The following is a 26,917-nucleotide window of genomic DNA, read 5'->3' on the forward strand; positions in this document are numbered from 1 at the left end:
ACTGTCTCCTTCAAAGTAATCCCCTTGGACATTGATACAGTGATCCCAGCATTTTTCCCGATTCCATGCATCCCTGGAAGTCTGCAGGTGTAAGTGTTCCTAAGGCGTTCTGCGTTTCTTCCTGAAACTCCTCAATTGTGTTAAAACGACAGCCTTTCAATTGAAATTTTATTTTCGGAAAGAGATAAAAAGTCGCATGGGACAAGGTCAGGCGAATAGGGTGGGTGGGGAATCACTACCATCTTTTTGGAAGCCAAGAAATTCCGAATGGCTAGCTAGCTTTTGGCTAGCTTTTGTTATCCCACAGATCTGAACGTTTGCGCCTAATGCTTTCACGAAACCGCTTCAAAACTTCACAATAGAACATCCCATTGACAGTTTGACCAAGAGGAACAAATTCTTAATGGATAATGGCTTTGATGTTGAAAAAACAATCATGGACTTCACGTTGCTGTGAACTTGGCGTGCTTTTTTTGCTGTGGTGAACCTGGCGACTTCCATTGCGACGACTGCTGCTTAGTTTCAGGGTCATACCTCTACACCCATATCTCATCACCAGTTATAATGTTGGAGATGAAGTTAGGGTCATCTCTTGCTGAATTTTTCAATTCACTACAGACAGCTACGTGATTTTGTTTCTGGTCACTGTTCAACAGTCTGGGTACAAATTTTGCAGCACTGCGTCTCATGTTCAAATTATCCGACAAGATGCATTGCACGGACCCATATGACATTTGTATGATTGCACAAACATCATGGATTGTTTGTATACGATCTCCAACAATAGCCTCTCGCACTTTTGCGATGTTTTCCAGTGTTGCGCTTGTTGATGGTCTTCCTGAACACTCAACGTCATCGACTGTCGTTCATCCATCTTTGAATCATTTGTACCACAAAAAAGTTTTACTTTTACTCATAGCATTGTCACCAAATGCTTCCACAAGCATGCGATGGGTTTCTGCACAAGTTTTTTAAGCATGAAGCAAAATTTGATGCAGGTTCTTGCTCTTTAAAATCTGCCATTTAGAACTTCGCCAAAGCAGTAAAACACAAAGTTACACAATCGCATGAAAGTCTACAATGCAGCCTCTCACCGTCACAGCTGTTGGAACACTGATTCACAAAGAGTTCTGTTAGCCACATCTAGCGGCAGCAGGTCATACCAGCAATGGTTCGCGCGCGAAATTCAAATTCACTGAACTTTTGGGTAGCACCTCGTATGTTTACTTGCAGAATATATTAATATTTTTCCATAGCATAAGGAATATAATATGATTTTGATTTCAGATAATTTCAGACAATAACCTATATCATATTGCTTTTCATAATATTATAGTTTCTTATTTTTGCGGTTGATTGAAAATAGAACACATTGAAGGGAATTTGGAGGTAACGCTCAGAATGAACATGGCTTTGGACTTTGTTCTTTTACAACAGATTTCAATGAAAAAAAGAAAGAAAGTAGCATTAAGGTAAAAAGACTATTAATATCTTAACAGACAGAAATGAAGAGAGGTATTCAGATTAACATTCCTGGAATTTTTGAAAAAAAAATGTGAGGTGTAAAGACAGTATTAAGCGATTGCTGTTGTTACACCAAACAAATAGATTCTAGTGATTTACTCTAGTACTGGATTTATCATGAGCCATTTTTGATTATTTATGGGAAAAGAAATAGAAAAAGACTGATAATGCCTAATAATAAAGGGTTACCAAAAAAATACTGCGATAAACAAGGAACTAAAAAGGAATGCAATCTTGAACCAAGAAAGGATAACATTCTTTGCTTGAAATGGAAGATCACTATGGATGTTTTTAGTGTTCTTGATATGTTGTGAAGTGAGAGTCTAAAATTATAATGCTTTTTCTAAGAAGGTTCAGGAAAATGAAAAAAAATTCTGGTCCTATGGGGGAAAGCAATTTATAAAAAATGGAGTTAGTCTAATCAAATGATTAGATTAGTACCTCTTCAAGAGAAAATGACTCAGTGTTGCAAAATATATATATTTCATTCTTTTTACAATAAGCATTTCAAATGTGTTCTCAATGTATGGGAGGCTTGGAGAATGATTAGTAATCAGGGAACTGAGACCAGTTTAAATTTTTCAATCAACAGATCATAAGGATGAAATTTTGTGAATAAGATTCTTACCAATGGAAAGTAAGCCAACCCATTGTAAATGTGTTAAGTTTATTCTGTTAAGTCGAAGGCACTAATTGACAAACTGGTAGAAACTTGGTGGCATTTTGATTGTGAAATGGTGTAGCACTTTGATGTTAAGATTGTTACAAATTACTTCATACAAAAGCTAATTAATTATAATATGAAAAATATTTTGTCATTGAACTTTTTATTTTCATGTAACATTATTTTAAATTAATATAATTTTAAATGCTATACAGAATAAATAATTCAACACATTTTAGGGGTTAAAAAATGAACAAAGCAATATAGTTCGTGATGATGCATTGTTACGGACAGGGAGAATCATCAGTTGAGCAATGGCTACCGTGCAGGAGAAAGCAATGTGCATACTATGGTTTCATGAAAAAAATCTATTACTACTATCTGCAGACATTTTCATTTAGAGTACAACTGTAATCCTTTTAACTTTGATTAAATATAGTAAAGAAAAAAGGTTCTAGCAGACCTCCTGCCTCAGAGGAAGTTGTGAATCAAGTAAGAGAAACTTTTCAGAGAAGCCCAGGTAAATTGACTTGTGAAAGTTTAGAATTGAGAATACTGCAATCGACAATTGTGAAGGTTCTATACAAGCACCTAAAACTTTATGCATTCAAAATTCAATAGGTGTATGGAGTTGAAGATGATGATAAATCACAGTTATAATTTTCTCATGGACATTCTTTACAAAGTGAACAAAGATAATGTGTTTTTAGAAAAAATAATTTTCTCTGACAAAATTATCATACATATTTTTTGCCACATCAACCATCATAACTGACTGGTTTGAGGTAGCAAGAACCCTCATGCCGTTTGACAAACACAACATGATTGCCCAAAAATTAACGTTAGGTGTGCGAGTTGATTGCTTATGAAGTGATCAGATTACCTTTCTTCATTGAGCCAATGGTCACTAGCACTAGTTATTTAGATATATTATAAGAATGTGTAGTACCAGAAATTGAACGTCGGCAACCCAACGTTTACTTCTAATATAACTGTGACCACATTGGTATTTCAGCTGGGGTTTACATGTTAGGGACTACCTACATGAACAATTTCCTCACAGTTAGATTGGCCATGATGGACCAATTTCCTGACCACCTCAATCTCTAACTTAGGCCACTGAATTTCTTTCTTTGAAGTTTGTCAGACAGGGTGTACACAATGAAAGTTATCAACATCAATAAACTAAAGAAAAGTACTGAAGATGTAATTAATAGAATTATTCCAGATATTCTTCATAATGTTCAGTGAGAAATTTTATATCAGCTAATTGACAATTTAAGCACAACAAAGAGTATTCATATAGAACTTGTTTCAAGTTAAAAAGTGTTGTCAACAGAAATGTTTGAAATGCCCTGTTTAACAATAAAACATACATATACATTACTTTATTTTTTTATTAACCCTAAAGTATGCAGAATAATATATGATCACTCTGTATTATACGCTGAAGGATTCAGCACATTTTAAATTATTATAATGTAAAGGGAATTTTTAATTACACAGAGGATATGAATATAGCAATTTTTCATAAAAACATGAAAATTTGCTAGACTACCAAACTAAAAAGCTAAGTAAATTTTTCTGACTTGTAAGTAGTAAAGCATTTTTAGTAACTTTATTTTCTAACATAGTCGGAATGGGTATCAATGAATTTGATAAGCTTTAATAATTTCCTGATTCTGATGCGCAGAAATCTACCATTTTAATGATGTCATATTTATTTCTTGAATGTCAGTCATGAAATTTTTTTCTACCAGATGTTATTAAACTTTAAAATATTAGATAGTCGCTAGGTGCATGGTACAGAGTTGTCAAAGATTGACTAAAATTTCACAGGTTAAGACTTGCATCTGCTTCAGCATGACAAGAACAGAGTGTGGACAGGTATATTGTTCAGTAAGCTGTTTCATTTGTGTCATCCAATACAGTTTTTTTCAGGTTTCACATTAATCAACATTTGATGGTGTATGGATAACATATTATAGCAGCAGTTTCTTTTGATGTAAAAATTGCAATGACCTAATCCTTGAATTTAGAATTTAAATAGACACAATTATTTTCAATGAATACTACAAGTAGATACATTAGTACTGCCAACTATGAAAAAATTAGTTTCCAATATTTGATGAAAATTTATTTATTTTTTTCTTAAAGAATTAATTTGCCACATAAGCTTAAAGATTGTACATGAAGAATATGAAAATGAAAATTTTGTAGCACATGAAAATTGCCAGCCTGATCGAGATTTGGACCTGGGCCTCCAGATGAAAGGCTGAGATGCTACCACTCCACCATGAATAATTTACTTTCCAAATAACCCTTTTCCACAATATCAAAATATAAATTGAACACATAACAAATACACTTCTGATGTATCAAAATCAGAGCTCTTTTGTCAAACTGATATTTTCAAAAATGAAATATACAAAAACACTAAGCTTAGGTAATATACAAATAAAATTAAGTTTTCCAAGAGTATGGGTAGGGTAGCATGTAGAACAATCATCACAGGGGAAATTCAGGACATATTGTGATTTTTTATGTTAAGATTGTTTTATTTGTACAGTTATAATTTTTGTTATTGAAGAAAAATAACATATAATCATGTTATATTACAATCGAATAACTTAATTCATGTAAAAAATTCCATGTCCCTATTTAGAGTGCACCTGGGTAATATATTCTTTGTAGTAATATTCAAAATATTTCAGCTGTTCTTAATCTTTTGACTAAAAATTACAGATAGGAATAGGCAGCGACAACACAAAACAATAAAAGAACCATATATGAAAATTACAATAAGTGAAATATCATTAATTTATTCAATTTTTCATTAATTCTCTCATTTATTACCGAATCTCTAGAGTGGATGACGCTAGAGAATTGAAATAAAAATTGAATTAAAGTAAAAACTATGCAGTATGATAAGGTTAATGAATCAAATTAATTCTAATGATAGAATTATTATTGATAAAAGTTGAAAGGTAGAAGTGGTCAATCCTTCAAAATTAAATTTTCACATTTCTAGCTTTTAGAATTGATTGAATGCTACAATTTGACGTAATTTGAAGTACCCACCTGTAATTCTTTAAAAAAAAACTACGAAGTCAGAACTTTAGACACTGATTATGATTGAAAAGTTTTATATAAATTATGCTAAAATAACCCAACTGTTGCTTTTAACTAAACAAAGGAATTTCAACAATCCACTATTTTGTTAAGAGGCTATATAAACAAATTAGAATTTAATATTTAAAAATATATGTAGTCACCATTAAAAAAATAAAAGAAACTATTACATATAGTTTCATACTTTAATAATTATAAATAGTTTAAAAAATGCCCATTAAAACTGCTGGGTATCTCAGTTTTATGTTAGAAAATCATACATTTGCTTCAAAATATTACAGACCACACCAATTGTTTTGCAGTAAAATAAAAGAAATATGTATTATTTAACAGTTATGTAAATCAACTGTATGCTTTTAACTTCAACACTGCAATCAACAAATGGTGTTTCAGCACTAGCCAAATATTGTAATATTAGGCTAACTTTATGCAATTTTTACATCATGAAAATTTCTAATAATAGGGAGAAAGGTGTATCATAAACTACAAATTTTTTGATTAAAATAATATACTTGTTAAAATTTAAATGAATCTTAATTACATGACTGCCCAAAAAGGAGTGCAATGTATTTAGGGTATATGTAGGTATGTATGACTGTTCTACTGCAGCAGCTCAATGGTTGAAGCAATTTAGATTTATGATGCCATGTTGGAATCCTTACATTACTGGGAGTGTCACAGGCTATATATTTATATTTAAATAAATTGAGAAAAAATTGAAAAAAAAAAATTACACTATATTAAAATACTACATACAAAACTGTCATCTGCACACTCTTTAATTATCCTATATTAAAGTACAATGTTTTTTTTTTTGGCAGTCATTTTTTTTAATTTAAAAAATATATATATATTGTGTTTTCATAATGAGAAACATTACAATTTAGTGAATAACGTGCAATTTTCTAAAGTTAGAGCTTGTACATTTTCAAAAATCAGTACTTTATCTTTTAACTGGTGGTTGGAAGATTTATTTATAGAAAAAATTAGTTTGAAGTTTTGTACATAAAAGGTAAAAAAATTTGGAAAATTATTCAAGAAATTTTTTTTTTTTATACACAGATGCTTAATTTATTTCTTAACTGGCAGACTCGGCAATGCTTCACTATTGCTACATTTGAGTGTATATATATATATAGATTAAATGAACACCACTGAAAGTTTGATAAAAACAATAAAAAACTGAACATTACAGAACTTCACAAAATTTAACCTTTCACTTTTCCGTATTTCTTTTTTCCCTATTTCCCCTTCTTCTTTTCCAATTTTCCCTTTTTTCCCGCGTGTAAATCGGTCCAGTAGTTTTTTAGTCCACAGCAGACACACATACGAACGTTGCCTTATATATATAGAAGAAGAAGATTTCTGTATATCTGGTTCATAAATATCTTAACACCGGTGCCACCTAGTGTGTAAAAATTATAAATTTTGACCTAAATTAAGCTCATAAGGTTCAATTAAATTTGTTAATCTATTTATATTTTGTACGTTTTATTTTACAAATTTCTTAATATGTCGACGGACGATTTTTAAACGCAAAAGTTAAATTGATTTATTGAAAAACAGAGTGTGGATAATCTAGCATGATTCACTACTTATCACAAATTCTTTCTTAAAATAAAATTTAATCGTCATCTGACATCATGCTTGAAATATGAACAAACGTTTCCCACAAAAAGCGTTACGTTTGTGTGCGTACATGAACTCACACAGACTGTATAATACTGAGAAATGGTGGTGGGGTTAGACTAGTAAGACCATCGGAAAGACTCAGTTATGTGTTGGAATTCGTTGCATTGAGTTGAGTGCAGTGACTATGTTAAAGAAAAACTGTTTTTGAGATTTACAATCTGTGTAATATACAGTATACAGGTTGAAACCTTACTTGCAGTTGTAATGAAGGTACATAAAAAACAAAAGTGCAGTCAAACACAGTTGTGAATATTAAAATAATACTTATAGAGAATTTTTTTTTCAATTAACCACAGACACTGCATAAATTCAATCTATTAACGTAGAATAAAAAAATAAATATTAAAAATTTGTTTTTATTTGGGTTTATTTTAAACCATCTTGTAAAAATAGAAAAAAATAAAAAAATAACTATGTAACCATTTTCAATATTATATCACCAAGATTGAATGACAGGTAACAAACATGAACAAGTATTTTTACTTACGATTTCAGTTGAAAAATAAAAGTTTTATTTATAGTTTTTTTAGTTACTGAACTGTATCAATAAAAAACAAAACTCACAGCTGATGATGCAAATCATGGTAATAAATAATGACAAGGTTAGAAAATAAACACAACTATTGTGTCTTAATTTAAATACTTTAGAGAAGCATTTTTAAGGAAGATATGTATAGCAAGGACAATTACAAAAAAAAGTTTAATAGAATGTTTTTAATAAGACATCACTTTCATAACTTTGTCACTTAGACAAACTTTGTCATTTAGAAAAAAGGCTATTAAAGATAGATGTTCAAGTTGTGGAGAATACCATTTGTTAACACAAGTTAATAAAACAGTTCAAGTGGAGGAAACAATATTTAGTGTACTCTAGACTTAAGTAGAAAATAGAAAATTGGATTTAGTTTGAGCTGGCAATTCATTTACTTATTTCATCATCCAATGTGCACTAGGAATTTCACCATATTATATCAATTTAGTAAAAATCCAATTACGCTGATTTTATGATTAATTTTTATTTTCAAATTAATGTGTTTTAAAAGTTAAATTCTGCTAAGTTATAGTGTAATAAGTTAAATAAATCATTTTGGTGACTAATGCATTTTCATTCATTCTTTTTTACACAAATCATATAATTCCTACAGAAAAACACACTGTTGGATATGAACGATGAACTTAAAGAGAAGCACAGAGAAAAACAACACTCTTTTCTCAATTAAATAGTTTACAATACGGTAAATATAAACAACCAGAAACATTGTACAACTGCTATACATGGATTAATCAATCAATAACAGGCAACAATTACAAGCAAATTAATAATTTTTGCATTAAGAAATACTAATTAATCAGTTTGATTTCAAAGATTAATTCAGTGATCTGCACTCCTAAAATTCTATTGTTTGTAACTGATTAGTTGTTTAGAAGGCCGATCTAATCTGGGGTACCTGATGCTCAACCAAGTAGCCCTAACCACACTCTAGAATGAAAGTAAACAGATTTAAAACTTATAAAAATTTGAATTATATTATACGATTATGCCTACTGAAATAATATCATTACAATGACTTCAGAGTAGCAAAATATGATATCACTTTAAAATTATTACACAGCTCTCATTCATATTAATGGAATTTTTTCTTCTAAAGCCTTCTGAGCTGATTATCAGCACCTTCTTCAGTTCAATAACTAGTAGTGTCAATTATTTCATTTAAAAAGTGCTGATAATTAACTCTGAAAGCCCTTTACAAGCAATTCCCACATAAAAATTTTAAGCTTGTGTATAATGATGTGACAAAGAAACTGTGGTGCATCCAATTCTTACAATTTACACATATCACTTTATACGTAAAAATATTTTTTACTACACTTCTATGCAGTAATAACCAAGTTTTATTATATGCAATTACATCTAACTGGATCTAACATAGTGTATACAGAAAATAATAATACAGTACTGTACAGATATACACACACTATGGAAAGTAAATGAAGTACTCTGTGTACTACACAGATTTTTTTTATAACAGAGTTTAACTGTAAATAGCAATTTTTAACTGGATTTGATTTTAAATAAACATCACATTTCAGGTTTCAAGCTATAAAATATATATATTAACAGCAATCTCTCAGGACTATTAGTATTAGATTTTAATCTGCTTGAAAACCATAATTCGATTACACATTATTCATTTTACTTACATCTAAAAAATATCCTAAAACAAGATTACACACATGGCTCTAGAGAGCAATGAATGGAACTGATCGTTTTTGCCTATTGAAAGATAATTAAAATGATCTACCAAAAAAAAAAATTAAATTAAAATAAATTTGAATGTGAATATAACAATACCTTGCTAAGAAGTTGGGAATCAAGTTCTTTTAGTTGGTCATCGAGGGACTTGTGATGAAAAGCTTGAGTTGTGGGTGAATATTTATGATAGGAACTATCAACACTACCAGTATATGAATTGCTACAACCAAATCCAGTTGAGCTAGTTAAGGCACTGCTGGCAGTAGAGAAGACACTTGTAGTAGACACTGGACCTGGTTTAACAAACATAAATTATTAATTTTTTTTTTTTTTTAGCATTCTGAACTAAAATTGTAAGATAATCTTCAGATTGAATAAAATGTATAATGATCCAAAAATCTGATATGTATGAGGTTTGGACAAAAAGGTAATTTTTTCTATAATTCACACAAATTTTTTAATTTTTGGAATAACTATCACAAAATGATTTACATTTAAGACTTTAACATTCAAACCATGTGAAAAGTAAAAAGCCCTTAATACGATTTGATATATTACATTTTGCATCACAGCGGTACCAACCATCATATTTCACTAAAATTCCTCATTAGTAAACAATTAAAAGTTTTGTTACTTTTTGAACAGCTGTTCAAAAAGTAACAGCTTTCGTATAATGCAAAATTATTTAGTAAAATTAAGTATTGCTTAATCCAATTAAAAGGAATATGTTTATATTTAAGTACTTTTAACCATTTTCTCAAACTGATTGACCTAAAGCTATTGCAGGACCAACTATGGAACTGTAACTGGATGAACAGCCTAGGTATAAGTAATACATTCTTGTTCAGGAATGTCTGTAACTTCTGTTCAATGAACTGGATGTACATCATTTCTGAAAATTACTACGGCGTACTATAAACTTTTATTTTATTTCCCTTTTTTAGCTGGATTATTAAAGAGAAAGAAATTATAGAATGTCAATAAATATTTTGGGTATATTTAAATTAAAAATGTTTATTTTCAATTTAGTCAACACTACTAATCACCCAAAAGAAGTTTATTTTTCCCTACAAAAAAACCCGTGATCCGAGACAAATTCAACAGCAGTGGTAGTATAGAATAATGGAAATTATTTCTTTAAAAATTCTGAAAGACCAAAAGCACCTTCTAAAAACTAAATATAGCTAAGCACTTTGGTGCTGTTCTCTAAGGATGCTGCTCAGGTTCTGATGTTAAAAAAATTATGACATGTCACAAAATCGAATACAAAGTTCGATTATAAAATATAATAGTATTTTAATAGTATATAATAGCATTTTATTATAAAATCGAATACAAAGTTCTTTGAACACTGATTACATTCTATCCTAAAAGATTGTATGCTGTTCAGAAGCCAATTCAGATGCACATACTTCATTGTAATATAAATATTTGTAAGAGAGATAATAAAGTTGAACATAACAAACAGGTTGGCTTGGTCTTTTGTTTTACTGACAGATCCTTACATAATGTTAATGGGCAATTCTGTATAAATAAAGTGGGAACTTTGTTAATTCGAGCACTGATAATTAACAATTGTCCATTAATCTGAAATTCCCCTTCAGTCCCTTGAATTTCCTATACATTAATGTAAAAAATCTCTGATAATCAAATGTTTTTCATTAATTCAAAGTGAAATTTTTACAAAATTTTTAATACCAGCCTAACAATGTGTTCAAAGACCAATATAATGATGGAATTTTTCCAAGTTAATACGATAAATTACCCAAAGTTAGGATTAGTTTTTTTTTGTCTTCAGTCATTTGACTGGTTTGATGCAGCTCTCCAAGATTCCCTATCCAGTGCTAGTCGTTTCATTTCGGTATACCCCCTACATCCCACATCCCTAACAATTTTTTTTTACATATTCCAAACGTTGCCTGCCTACACAATTTTTTCCTTCTACCTGTCCCTCCAATATTAAAGCGACTATTCCAGGTTGCCTTAATATGTGGCCTCTAAGTCTGTGTCTCTTTTTTTGGCTATATATTTCTAAATGCTTCTTTCTTCATCTATTTGTCGCAACACCTCTTCATTTGTCACTATCCACCCATCTGATTCTATAGCACCACATTTCAAAAGCTTATAATCTTTTCTTTTCAGGTACTCAGAAGGTCTAAGTTTCACTTCCATGTAAAGCGACGCTCCAAACATATACTTTCAAAAATCTTTTCCTGACATTTAAATTAATTTTTTATGTAAACAAATTACATTTCTGATTGAAGGCTCGTTTCACCTGTGCTATTCGGCATTTTATATCGCTCCTGCTTCGTCCATCTTTAGTAACTCTACTTTCCAAATAACAAAATTCTTCTACCTCCATAATCTTTTCTCTTCCTATTTTACATTCAGTGGTCCATTTTTGTTATTTCTACTACATTTCATTACTTTCTTTTGTTCTTGTTTATTTTCATGCGGTAGTTCTTGCCGCACGGTAGGACTTCATCCATGTCGTTCATTGTTCCTTCTAAATCCTTTTACTCTCAGCTAGAACTACTATATCATCAGCAAATCATAGCATCTTTATCTTTTCACCTTGTACTGTTACTCCGAATCTAAATTGTTCTTTAACATCATCAACTGCTAGTTCTATGTAAAGATTAAAAAGTAACGAGGATAGGGGACATCCTTGTCGGACTCCTTTTCTTATGTTCTTCAATTATTACTGTTGCTGTTTAGTTCCTGTAAACGTTAGCAATTGTTCTTCTATCTCTGTATTTGAACCCTAACTTTTTTAAAATGCTGAACATTTTATTCCAGTTTACGTTATCGAATGCCTTTTCTAGGTCTATAAATGCCAAGTATGTTGGTTTGTTTTTATTTAATCTTCCTTCTACTATTAATCTGAGGCCTAAAATTGCTTACCTTGTCCCTACACTTTTCCTAAAACCTAATTGGTCTTCTCCTAACACTTACTTCTTCCACTCTCCTCTCAATTCTTCTGTATAGAATTCTAGTTAAGATTTTTTATGCATGACTAGTTAAACTAATTGTTCTGTATTTTTCACATTTACCTGCTCCTACTTTTTTTGATATCATGACTGTAACACTTTTTTTGAAGTCTGATGGAACTTCCCCCTTTTCATAAATATTACACACCAGTTTGTATAATTTATCAATCACTTCCTCACCTGCACTGCGCAGTAATTCTACATGTATTCCGTCTATTCCAGGAGCCTTTCTGCCATTCAAATCTCAGTATTGTTTCTCCCATTACATCCTCTTCAACTTCCTCTCCTTCCTCTATAACACCATTTTCTACTTCATTTCCTCCATATAACTTTTCAATATATTCCACCCACCTATCGACTTTACCTTTCGTATTATAAATCGGTGTACCATCTTTGTTTAACACATTATTGGATTTTAATTTATGTACCCCAAAATTTTCCTTAACTTTCCTGTATGCTCTGTCTATTTTACCAATGTTCATTTCTCTTTCCACTTCTGGACACTTTTCTTTAATCTACTCTTCTTTCGCTAGTTTGCACTTTCTGTTTATAGTATTTCTTAACTGTCAATAGTTCTTTTTACTTTCTTCATCACTACCATTTTTATATTTTCTACGTTCATCCATCAGCTGCAATATCGTCCGAAATCCAAGGTTTTCTACCACTTCTCTTTGTTCTGCCTCTGCTGATTTAAGAATCCTTTTTAACATTCTCCCATTCTTCTTCTACATTTTCTACTTTATCTTTTTTACTCAGAACTCTTGCGATGTCCTCCTCAAAAATCTTCTTTACCTCCTCTTCCTCAAGCTTCTCTAAATTCCACCGATTCATCTGACACCTTTTCTTCAGGTTTTTAAATCCCAATCTATATTTCATTATCACTAAATTATGGTCACTATCAATGTCTGCTCCAGGGTAAGTTTTGCAATCAACGAGTTGATTTCTATATCTTTGCTTAACCATGAAATAATCTATCTGATACCTTGCAGTATCGCCTGGCTTTTTCCAAATGTATATTCTTCTATTATGATTTTTAAACTAGGATTAGTTAAAACACTCATAATAAAAATGGGGAAAATCCATATATTCCAAAATATGATGTAATTCATATACATATGCATAAAAGTCACTTATACCTATGCATTACAGTTTTTTTTTTAAATACTTCACAGAAAAATCTGTTTAAAAACTATATACCAATTGGGAGATTTTTCTCAATCTAATTTAATAAACGTCTTTTTATCTACTAAAGTAACTGATACGGATACTAATTCTATTCCAATATTACTGAAAAATGTGACTCGTCCATAATTTCAGCTCCGCAATAGGCCATTTTGAATTACTTGTTTTTTTAACCAATCATAATTATATTTGATTAGTCATACTCTAAACAATTAAACCAAACCATGAATGAAGAATACAAATTTTAAATAAGCAATCTAATTACCCAAATCATCAGCATTAAGCACATTTGTAAGATCAGGACTGTGGTGGCTGAGGGAGATGCTTGGATAAGAACTAGAAACCTCTTTGTCGTATGTATGTTTTTTTTGCAGAACACGAATCATCGCATCACGCTCAGCTAATTTTGATTCAAGTTCTTTCATCCTGTAAAAAAATAAACAAACTGAATTATTACTATGTGAAATAAATAACAGTTATTAAATATAAAAACTACACATATTTTTATAAATTAGTTTTTTTAACCACTTAAATAAAAATAATAAGATCTCTCATAGTTAATACAGTTTCACTCCAAATCTGTAAAACAATTAACTCAAAATATACCCTTTTATCTGTAGTTATTCAAGGTAAATGAAGTTATGCACACATGTCATAAAATTAAATATTTAAAAAAGTATACATACAAAAATACACAATTAATACCTTGTTTCTAGATCAGCAACTTTCTTCTGAGCGGCATGAACTTCGTCCATTTGTTTGATTTTATCAGATCGTGCTTCTGCAATCAACTTCTCAGTCTCTTGACTCGTTTTTTCCAATGCTGCTATCTTAGCATCCCTAACAGAAATATAATAATGATAAGAATAAAAAATAAATTGAAAAAGCATGTTGATATATTTTTCAAAATGTACAAACATTCTTTCAATATTAATTACTTTAAATAAATTTCAGGTTTTTTAAAAAGAACAAAAAATTGAAATAATTTTTTTTTACACAAGGTATACAGATGGCTATTTTGAAGACAAATGAGAAAAAGTAAAAGTTATTATTACTGCCATTTTTTATTATAAGTAATACTAAGAGTCATTTCTGTCTCTGTAATAAAAGTTTCATAATTTGTTTTAAGCATAAATTATTTCATGAAATTAAAGCTAGATTTTTGACGTTGCATGTCATATTTCCAACCAGAACTTCAATAAATACAAAACTTATAATAGGTTACAGTTAACTTAAAACATATAAGCACTATTAACATAAAAATAGAAATCAATTTATTAAAATTATTCAGTAAATTACTGAACATCAACTGATAACACATATTCTTACTTCTATTTATCATGTTGTGGGAGAATATTTATAGAAAGATTAAGGCACAAAAAATATGTGTACAATATGTATAACGAACTATTTATTCCTGATGGGAGCATGAAGTTATGAAAGAAAACTTTGGATAATTAATATTCAGAAAATTATAACATTCCACAATAGGAACTTTGTAGGCAACCAAATAGAGCAAATACATACCGCTTAAAATTTTAAAAGTAATGCTTCTTTTCTTGATGGCCTGCCTAAATACCATAAAAATATAAAGATCTTAGAATCATGAATGATGCCTATTGTAAAATTTCTCTGGGAAAGGAAAAGAAGGTATAAAATCTAAGTCTATTTAATTGTACATATTTTAAAGGACTTCAAGCAAAGAAAATTTTTTTATAAATTAAATAACAAATAAAATTGTGCCAATAATAATAATACTTTATTTATGATAAAACAAAAAAAAATTAACTCGCTTACTTTGGTATGCTAGCAGCATCAATTGCAGCCTGTCGTAATTCACTCTCCTCTAGGTAACGCTGCTCCCACTTGGCCACTTCACCCTCTAACCTCATAATTTTTTCATCTTTTTCTCTCAGTTTTCTTTTTAATTCAGGAAGACTTTCTCCTGGTTCACCTAAAAAAAGGAAATCTAAATTTAATCTTGAAAAGGAAATATTAAAATTATAATTATTACCCATGATGCTGATTTCAACGTATTATTGGGTGTTTGCAGTTCTACAAGGATATTGAGATTAAAACATGTAAAAATTTTTTATAAATACAATTTATTACTGTTAAATAATTTATAATATATACAATAGTAATTAAAGTAAATACAAAATTAATTTAATAACAATTTAATTATAATATAAAAATATATAATTTACTAAAAACTTTATAATAATTAATAGAAACTAAAATTGAATTAATAAATAAGATTAACAGAAAAATTTACAATTCAAAAAATTCACTTTTACATTTTACAAAAGAACTACCTTACACTTGAATGAATAAAATATTGCCACTTTCACTCCTGTTCATGGATAACTCACTGAACAGCTTCTTGATTTCAGCCACAGTTCAAAATGGAATACGCATGATGCACTCTTCACTTGTTTGTTACCACACTATTATGATTGCTTTTATTATACACTACACCAAACTCGAACTTGAAAAACTGTCACACTGCTGTCCCTGGCATTATTTTATTACCACATATATGCCTATCTTTATACTGGCGAATGCAACATTAGCAGCTCATTTAATGTCAGCAGGAGTAAAGTATACATATGTGCTTGCACAAGCATCACTCCCACCATGTAGTTGAATGCACAGATCTCCCAATATAGCGGTGCTGTGGCCCCACCACTCGCAGGCCCCAACATAAGAGCAAACACCAGAGTGAATTTTCAATTTTTCATCGACCACCGCCTAGAGAAGACCAAGAAGAAGAAGATGGAAGAAGTTCTCTGGCCAGCTCAATGTGGAACTTCCTGGTGAATGCCAACAACCCAGCCAAAGCAGCAGTCCTGGCCGGGTCACTAGGGGTGCCGCAGGATGTGACGCTACCTTCCTGCCCCAGCTCACCAGGCTTCAATTACCCTGACTGATGAACTCAGCAGCAGGATCTGGCCCAGCGTGGGATTGCTCAGGGAGAACCACCTCAGCCATGCTGGCAGAAGATGGCTGTTGCCAATCCGACACTGTGGGGCTCTGGAGGCCACCACTGCCACACTGCAGTGGGGACTCAATTGCTGCTGTGGGGGAGCTTGGTCTGATTTCAATGGATGAGCCGCAATTCTCCGACTACGGCTGAGTCGACATCGCCAAAGACCAGCTTCTGGACCAAACTGCTTGTCTCAGAGTTAATGCAAAAACAGCCCTTTCAGGGCCACCACTCCAGAAACCTCAAACAGCTCTTTACAGGGCTACCACAAGGTTTTAAAGTGCAACGTGCCGTTGAAGTCATTTGGTGACAATTTATATCTCCTGAATTGCAGTACCATTATCTGACCCTTCCTTTTGATTGTTCCAGCATAGCAATTTTCATTGTCTACTCCTTGTATACTTTTCTATAAGTCCTTTTCTAGAAAGAATCCCTTTGCTTTCCTAATTCTTTTTTCTTCATTTTCTCTCTTTCTTCTCTCTGGAAGCTTCTCTACCTGTTACAATATTTTACCTAATTATGACACAATATATTTAATACTAACACATACCTCCTGACCTTACAAAAGAGTATATTATCAATTTTTTACAATTTTCATAAAAATGTGTTTATAATTACTAATTTATAAGTAATTGCAAAATCTGAGAGTCTCAATTCCTCTTTCATTTCATTGACCAAGACAACATTTTCCAAATTATGTTGTTTCCTTTTCCTTCAGCTATATTATTATTATTTCCTTCAGCTATATTATTTTAAAGTTCTCACCACCTGTTAAAACTGAAATAATATAAAACAGTCTGTTACACCATTATTAACTTAAGGATAAACTTCTGCCAGACTTATTCAATTAATTGATTTTATTTTAGTAATGGTAATTAACCAATGTTTTTTCAGTACAAATTTTAAAATATAGTTATTTGAAAAATTTTCCAAAACATAAAGAGTTTTGTTTTTGTACAGTTGCACCTACCGGCCAACTGTACATATTTAATTTTAAGTCATCTATTTCTTCATAAATCTTTTTCATCCTTTGCTAATTGTCTGTAATAACACAGTTGCTTTGAATTTATCCTTACAAAAAAAGTTCTATTACTGTGTTGCGGGTGAATATTTAACGCTCTGTTTCATAAAAAAAGGAGGTTCATTCATTTGTGGTTTTACACCATCTGTTCTCTATATTTCTGTGGTTGTAATGTATATAATATTTACTCTACCAGCAGTAGTGAACACAACAAACATTTGTAGGACTCAATATGACTGGATATTTTCTATATTTAGGTAAGGCATACCATTCTGATGAGCAACATTACATTCGGCTCAATAAAAAGGCAATGTAAAATCACTTTACTACTTGTTTTACCAATAAAGGCAATATGATATTCTGATTATATTGGTCAATTTCCATTTACATTTACTTTTTCCATGAGTAACAGCACTTGCTCATTATCTCTTAAGCAGGCATCAATGATATCCCTTATCTCATCTTGCTACTGTTTCTATAAGACATAAATGCATTCATTTCTCAGAACAGTATACTATATTTAGTTGTTCCATACAAATTATTCTGCTAACAGTTATGTTCACAAGCAAATATACTAAATTTTAGCGTGCTCATACAGAATGCATTATAATTTATTAACTAAAAAATTTTGAATGAAAATGTTATCTATTAAGATTACAATATTTAAGTTCTGATTTAGATCCCAGAGACATGCCTTTCAAATAAGGATTAATTAATAAAAATATTGTTATTTATAAGATTTATGGCTTTACTTATGTGGAATTAGTAAAACACTTGACATCTAACATCATTCAAACAGTTTCAGCAATTTGAAATTACTGGTTTTTCTTTCTCTTTCAAATACAGTACTACAGTCTACTTTTAAATAACTTCTTTATCTAACATTCAGTTAGTAAGAAATAAGCGTAAAATAAGCCAATACAAACCAGGACTAGGTGAATCTTGTGCATTATTTCGTGCACGTTCGTTCCGTAGTTCTCGTTCAAGCTGTAATCGTAATTTTCGTTCAGTTTGTTCTCGTCGATCGCTAGCCAGTTGTAATGAAGATAGAGCTCTTTGTAACTGTGCAACTCTTTCGACATGGATTTGCTTTTTTCGACACTGAAAACACAAATTGTACAAATATATGAATTTTTTTTATCATGGAAAGATCAACGCAAGGATGATGGAAATGTGGTTTCATTAAATATTTTTTCCATAAATATTTCCAAAAGTAAATAATCAGAAGAAACATGATAATTCTCTAAAAACTAGCAATCCCTAATTTGATTTAATTATTATATAGATAAAAAATATGGTTGTATGACTCACAAAAACAAGAGAAATCAGTAAAAATACCCACAAACTGATGCGGGATAGCTAAAAATAGTAAAATATAGTTTCTAAAGATGCCATTTAATGCTGACACAATACAACTGATGCCGCCACTAACTGAATTCATCAATATAATTGATGAATTATATACTGGTCATCCTGTGCAGATTGTAACAGAACCAAGAAAGCAGCAGGCAGAGAAGATGGTTTGAATTAACAGCCAAGTAATGATTGACGGCATAGTAACTTCAATAATGTTTTCATGAGTTAGCTTATGGTGTAATACATTGTTGTTTGAATTTATGAAACATGTACCCAAACACAATATGAATCAAGTGGGTCTATATTTATATTCTCTCTCTCTCTCTCTCTCTGTCTTGATACTCCAATGAAGGAGAATATGCTTAATAGGATTTTACTGGCAAGGATCATGAGTGCATAACTTCCATTCTAAATCATATAGACAGATGGAACAATTTGTGAAAAAAACTGGCAGTAAAATTCAAATGAGCATAAATTCTAGAATACCTGAATTCTGATAAAAAAAAAGAAGTAGCTAACAATAATTAATAAAAGGTTTACAATTAGGGAACAATTAACAAAGGGAATGGTGAAGATTAAAAAGATCAATAATAAATATTAAGTCATTCAGAGGAACTGAATTTTTTTGGAAAATATTACTAGTTGGAAATAGACCTGCTGTCCAGTACTACATGCCATCAGATTGAGATTGGTGCAGTTTTCGTACTACCTGTACAAAAAAGAAAGGATAAACAATATACGTTGGGAAAGGAGATAGAAAGACGATGATCAACCTACAGATGGACTCCCCTGGAAGGACCAGTTAATCATCCCTAGGATCAAACTATATGATTAAATGTTATGAAATTTAATATATTGGTGATAATATACAGTGAAAAACATTTTCTGGGCTAAGAAGTGTAATTCACAAGAAAAAACACACTGACTGTTCTGACATTAAGCTAACACAATATTATCTGACAAATCTAATTACAGAAAAAAGCATTTTATCATTTCATACATGACCTAAGCATGATTAAAGATGTCTGTAGAAAGTCTATGTTACACATGAAATTTGGCAATGAAAATAATTATAAAAGTACAATGAATCAGTGTTATTGTAAAAGGGAGCTTAGCTATTTTAAATATCTAATAAGATTTCAAAATTAGCAGCAAATGGCAATTTTTGTGTTTAACTATAAATAAATTCTATCAATAAATACAAACTTTCTACTTATAAGTTCAAATTAAAACCAAATTATACTTTTACATATTGCAAATGAAAATTAATGACCGACATAGTTTACAAGAAGTTTCTCGGATATATCATTTGAATCTTTGTTTAAAATTATATAATTCAAAAAATATTCCACAACAGATTTATGCCAAAACAAAATTAGAATATAAATACACTTATAGTATTTATAATAAATATATTAAAAGAAATAGACAAAATTATAAATTATGTTTTATTTTCTAACATGAAAATGCTCGCAAAATTTGTTTTAAATTTCTTATGTCCTCTAAAGCTCAAAAAAAGTATTTTTTCAAGATTTTTCTTCACCATTTAGTAAAAATGAATTCCATTAAAATTATTGGAAGCTTCATCATAATATTAAAGTAGCCAGTAAAGGAAGATGATAGTGTACTCTATACTGTCAACTTCTATACTATTTCAATCTTTAACGAAACTTCAATTAAATTACAACTATTTTTTTAAACTTCTATAATTAGTAACATACAAAAGTGTGATAAAAAAAATAACAAAATTTTAATTTTTATCAGGAATAATTTACTTATTCTTCTATACTGATCAAAATCTTCCATTGTTATCACAAAATGCAACACACTTTTGCCAGTATTTCTCCCAATCCTCAAGACTTTGAGGAAAGCATTTTTTTTTTTTTTGTAATCTTAAGTTCACTTAGTGATTTTTTCTTTATTTGACCTATCATCAAAATCATTGTCCTTTTAATATTCTCAATTAGTGGAATCAAGAAAAGGTAGCAGGGTGCCATGTCTGGAAAATAAGGAAGCTGTGGCATCAATACAGTGTTATTTTTGGATAAATCATCATAAATTAATAGCGAGATGAAAGCTGGATGTTATGGTGCCAAATCCAAGAATCCTTTGTCAACATTTGTAGTCATTTCTTTGGACTACCTCATATAAACAAGTAATATTGTTTGCTAAGTAATGTTGCAGCTGAGTAACAGCTAGTTAATACTGTTTGTTGATCATACAACCTTGTGGTAACCATTAAGGAGAAAGAAGCCTTTACAACTATCAATATGCTGGTCCACCCCACCAGATCACATTATTTTTTCTTTAATTTAACTAAAACATGATTTTCGAACTACATATTGAAATACCAGATGATAATGTTGTTTTCTTTTGAATAACTTTTTAATTGTTGTTGTTATTGAATAACTTCAATAATATGATAAAAAGGACAATAAATTTTACTTACAGTTAGTGAAGCAAGTAGCAATCTCCTGGATGAACAGGTTTCCATATACACGTTTTGCAATAAAAATTTGTCTCCTTCCTTCCACCTGGCACTTTTCTATTACTAAACACAACACAGTCTTTAGAGATATTTTTCGCTTGTAAATAAAGTGAGGAAGGATGGTTTCTTATTTAGGTTGAATTTCTTGTGTTGCCAACAAGTTGGTTAATAAAGTTTTTTCTGCATTTCTTGTGGTCAATATGAATTTGAGTATTTGAATCAGAGAACAGCAAATATAAATTAACAACTGAAACTTCCAGAAGCCAGAAGAATAATTTTCACCCCACTTTATAGACTTGCATCCAAAGTTATAGCTTGATAAATAATTATCAACAGCCCCGCTTTCTTATTATACTGGCAGTTAATGGTTCGTTTTACAATACTTTCATAAATAACAACTTTAGCTCTCCTTTTAATTGGTTCTGTGCTGTTACCATAACAAGTACTGAGCATAAGTAATTACTGTTTATCATGCCACACTAAACAATGAATTTTGTTCATAGAAGAAGAAACGTTCTTGTTTTTTCAGTTTCAGTTGTTTTCGTACAGCCTTATTGTTAACTTCTTCATGTAAGCCACTCCAATTTCTCCATGATGGTTCAAGTCAAATGGATGTTCAATTTTTTTAATTAAAGTGCTAGCTCCAGGCTTGTATTGAACCAATAAGGATACAAGGAAAACCCACAATCCGGAACTTTTTCTACCAGCTTATGTGTAAAATGCATCACAATTCTTGATGTGGCAAGCAAATCAGGCCTTGTTAAACTATCTGTAGTTGCCTTGTCGTAGTATGGCTCAAAACTCCTTATGTATCCACTTTCAGAATCGGCAAAAACATAAAACTTTTAGTCCACCTTTCTGTCGGAATAAAGTCTAGCTTATTATAACATTTAAATAATACTCTACCTTTGAAACTAACTGTGCTTTCATCAACTGAAATAAAATATGATGGTATCAAATACTGTCTAGGTATTTCACGACATTTTTCAATTTATCCCCTCTTTAGTTAAGATTTGGAGGACATAAATGGAAAGATCAGAAAATCTGGTAAAATCTATTTCAGGAAAACACACACTTAAAAAATGGCTGTTTCTGAGACCACTCTACAGAAAAGTAGTCCTGAAGTGAACTTTTTTCATGAAAATCCATATTTAGCAGTACTCCTAAAAAAAGCTTTTATTTCATCGAATGTTACAAGAGACCAGTTATGCCAGATTGACCATCATCAAAGGGGTGTATCCTTTTGTATCTTTTTTAGTTGCATATCTATTAGTCTCATTGGTGATTTCAAATAATTTATTAGACAAGAACAACAGAATAAAATCTAGCTCACTAATAGGTTTAGAATTTACAGTGGGAGCAATAAAACCAGACTGTTTAGTAAACACAAAAGGCTTTGTTTAACACAGAAAGAACTTCTTCCTTCATGTTTATAATAATCCAATTATGTTGAGTGGGGTTATTAGAAAAATTACCTACCAGTACCTCTATGCCTTTTAACTGTACTTACATTATTTTGGCTGATTCTTTGCTTTTTAGCTATACTTATATTATTTTGAACATCAGTCATCAGTAATTGGAAATAAATTAGGGTGAGCAGATAAGGAAGTATTTGTACCTGTAACCTTACTTCTGCATGGAGTTATTAAATTTAACTTTTCTTTCTTTCTTTCTTTTTCCTCTTTAGCCTCCGGTAACTACCGTTTAGATAATTCTTCAGAGGATGAATGAGGATGATATGTATGAGTGTAAATGAAGTGTATAGTCTTGCACATTCTCAGTTTGACCATTCCTGAGATGTGTGGTTAATTGAAACCCAACCACCAAAGAACACCGGTATCCACGATCTAGTATTCAAATCCGTGTAAAAATAACTGGCTTTACTAGGACTTGAACGCTGTAACTCTCGACTTCCAAATCAGCTGATTTGGGAAGACACATTAACCACTAGACCAACCCGGTGGGTTTATTAAATTTAACTATTTACAGAATTTGTCACACTATTTACTGTTATATTTACATCACTACCAACTAAACTTACCTTCATCACAATCACTATCACTTTCATTCTCTACACACAAATAAATTCTATCCAATTCATCACTTGAGTTACGGTTATTTTCATCACTAAATATAGATTCAATATCTGAAATATTAATTTTAAAAAATCTATGTCATCCATTATCTTCCAAGTTACTTTTACCGGATGTAAAAAACGTTAACAATAACTTTAAATAGAGCATAACAGAACACTGATACTCGTCTGCGAAGTAAACATTGAACACAATAACCTCATTAAACTCAACTGAGTTACAACTTCCAAATAATCAATATAAAATTGTTTAAAGTTTATTGAGTGATTCCATATATTATAATACATGTTTAGAACAGCCCACTCAAAATTTTACGATGTAAATTGTAAAATATGTCGAAAATATATTTTATCCGAACTGAAGTTCAATGTAGGCCGCCAGCCAACATGCGATAGGAACAAGTCAATGGCTGTGTCTGCTGTCAGCCGACAAGAGAGTTGTAAGGTTTAATATTTGATCGAACTTGGCATACCTTTTTTAGTTTTGGGCCTTCAAAAAGCTTCCATTGGGGTTGGATCTTCTGTACAAGCTTTGTCACCTGTCATGTTTGAGTAATTTTGAGTCATTATCGATGTAGCTAACAAATGTTCTGCAGTGTTACTTTTATTGAAATTCTACAGTTTTTGAACAAATTTTGTTACTCGTTTCATACCAAAAATACCAGTGAAAATTGTTTCACATGAGCAATAAGATTCCGATCTCTTCTGTAACTTCTTTAATAGTGATTTGATGATTATTGATCACAGTGCCCTTTCTTTGGTCAATACTTTTATCAATTTTTGATCTATTAGGATGTCCAACACTTTTGTCTTCTTCAATATCTTCATAGCCTTCTTGAAACTGTATATACCATGTAAAGCCTTGGTGCTGTCTTAAAATCCTTGCGAAAAGCCTTCTCTAACATCTTCATCACATTAGTCTATTTTTAATATAAAATTCAATCCAAATCCTTTGTTCCACCATTGTCAAACAAAATAAATCGTATATCATAATAAATTACATCCTAATTACTCAGCTGTCAAATTTTATCTATGCATCTAATGTGACTGAAAATACTGATATAAATTATAGACAGTGCTTGCTGCCTTCACATGGGAAAAACATGAACTAAGTTGAATAGACAGCTCATAAAATTTAAAAATTCTCTATTTATTGATCATACCTTGTATATGAAATCCCTACAAGAAGCAAAAATTATCAATAATAACAATCTTTCATTATCTACAAAAATGATCATTATTCACAGTTAAGGTTGTTATTTTTGTAATTAGATAAACAAAAACATAATTATAAACATTATTATTTTATTATGTTTTTTAATTCATAATTAAACCATTGTTTACCTCTTCTTCGAGTCGTACAACATTTGCCTGAGCATTTGTCAGTGCCGTATCCAGAATATCGATATGAGTTCTTTGTTCCTGCAGTGTAGCTCTTTGTGCCGCCAATTCTATTTCTTGACGTTCTTTAGCAGCCATTAATTCTTTATCTGAAATAAGAAAAAGAATCATTTCTCTTTTTGATCATAAAACATATCTACAATTATTTTCCAACATTCAATAATTGTCTCAATTTAATACTTTCAACTCTGCTATTTAAACTGGAAAATAAGAAAACACTGCAAAAGAAATTTATAAAAAAAATATTTAATATTTAAAACTAGATCGATGCTTTCATTTTTAAGCAATCATAATCTGTAGAGACTGAGGAAGTAATATTAAAAAAGTAACAATAATTGAGAAATAACACCAAAAAAAGTAAAAATTTATTTTAGGTAACTTATTTTAGAATTACTAATTTTTTTGTTTTCTTTAAACTCTATCTTGTATTTATTGGGATATTTTACTTCAAACAATGTTAGAAACACTATTTACAGTATCTGCAACAACTGTTTACTTAAAAAAGTTAATATTTATTATTTTTTCATTATCATTTTTCCTTTCATTTATCTTTTTAAATTGTTTGGTATACATCCTACTTTCTCAGAATCTACTGATGATGATGATTAACGACTGATTCATTTCCAACCCAACAACTGAAAATCAGTCTCTAGTTTAAGTAAATTTTTATAAGTTTTCTCTTACTTTCCTGTTTGTTAAAAAACTACTAAGCAAAACTCTTTTCTTCTACTCTGATATTTAATAATTGAACAGTAGACATACATTATATATGGCAGGATATTAATTGTTTATGTATAAAAAATGTAAAGTATAATTCTATCCACCATTATTAAAAAGTTTAAAATAATATTCCAGAGGAACATCTGAAAAACTAATTTCTTAATTCCACAAAAAATTGACAATAAAGATATAGCATTAATAAATAATAAATGTCTTTAACTGTTCATAAGTAGCCCACAAAAAAAAAAAAACGTTATTCACATTTGATCAGTTAAAATTTCACAAAAAAAGAAATAACTACAATAAACTACTCTTTATTATTAGAGATGCTTCTTTCTAGTCCTTTCTCTTTACCATCTTCATTAATTATCTTTAATCGTTTCTTCCCTGGATAGATACTATGGGAATTTAATCAGCAATGTTTTCTTAACCCTTAACCTCCCGCACGAATCGAGATTTCGGTAAACGTTTGTTTATCTCGCTTTTACTGATTTGTTTTTCATCCAAAAAATCTGAAAAAATTAGGGTATGTTAACAATGCGTTATTAATTTATATTGTATAACAAAAATTAATTTTTGTTAATATTTGATTATGTTGCGTGTGCACAAATATGGTATAAAAAAATTTTTTTTTTAGTTTTTGATTTTTTTTTTTTTAATGATCAGTGACCTTTGTTTTTTTATATTTATATAAACTATAGACTTTTCTGGTTAATTTGACACAACATTTATTTATATCCAATAAAAACTGATTATATAAATAAAAAAAAAACACTATATTTCAGAAAATTGTAACTAAAAAAAAAATTGAGATTTCAGTAAAGGTAAAGGAGTATACGTGCGTACATTTGTGTCACTGAACCAGTATAAAATCTAACTTTGATATATATATATATATATATATATATATCAAAGCGTTTTGCTTTTGATACATGTATAAAAATATTTTGAATAAAGAACAAGTATGGTTTAAAAAAAAAATAATTTAAAATTATTGCTTCCTTTCATAAAAGTCATGTTCATTCGTTATTCTGTTGAATTTATTTTTGCATAGCAATTATATAAAAGATAACAAACCAATAATGTATATAAGAATCAAATAAACAAAAAAAATACAAAAATACCAAAATACTACAACTTAATGACGTCAGTGAACAAAAGTACTGTGTGTTTGATCCCTTGTGAAATATCTACACTATATACGGCTGTTATGATTATTGCGTTTTCTCATAAGTCAAGGTGTTGTGATTAAATCCATATAAAAATCTTTTTTCTATGATAAATGGTTCATGAGAAATTTGAATTTGAAAAATTGATTACCAGTGGTTAATATAGTGACCGGCAGGAGACAAGGGGTTAATGGTACTTGTGGAGGAGGATGTTCTGCTAGGGACTAAATGTTTCTGGACTCAGTC

At 30.3% G+C, this 26,917-nt stretch overlaps 1 protein-coding gene across 3 annotated transcripts in view; it reads right to left on the minus strand.

Moving 5' to 3' along the window:
- Positions 1-26,917, minus strand: part of LOC142317253 (uncharacterized) — an 80,115-nt gene that overhangs the window by 23,970 nt on the left and 29,228 nt on the right. For all 3 annotated transcript variants that reach the window (XR_012754690.1, XM_075353660.1, XM_075353658.1), the window contains exons 8-13: positions 24,726-24,871; positions 18,372-18,546; positions 15,236-15,392; positions 14,144-14,278; positions 13,704-13,864; positions 9,366-9,559 (exon numbers count right to left, since the gene is read on the minus strand). Coding sequence is in view for 2 of the 3 variants with exons in the window: in XM_075353660.1 (XP_075209775.1) it covers positions 9,366-9,559; positions 13,704-13,864; positions 14,144-14,278; positions 15,236-15,392; positions 18,372-18,546; positions 24,726-24,871 (968 nt within the window). In the remaining variant the exon portion in view is untranslated. The remainder of the gene's footprint in view (positions 1-9,365; positions 9,560-13,703; positions 13,865-14,143; positions 14,279-15,235; positions 15,393-18,371; positions 18,547-24,725; positions 24,872-26,917) is intronic.

This window comes from Lycorma delicatula, chromosome 1, assembly GCF_047948215.1.
Source record: "Lycorma delicatula isolate Av1 chromosome 1, ASM4794821v1, whole genome shotgun sequence".
Classification (NCBI taxonomy): Eukaryota; Metazoa; Arthropoda; class Insecta; order Hemiptera; family Fulgoridae; genus Lycorma; species Lycorma delicatula.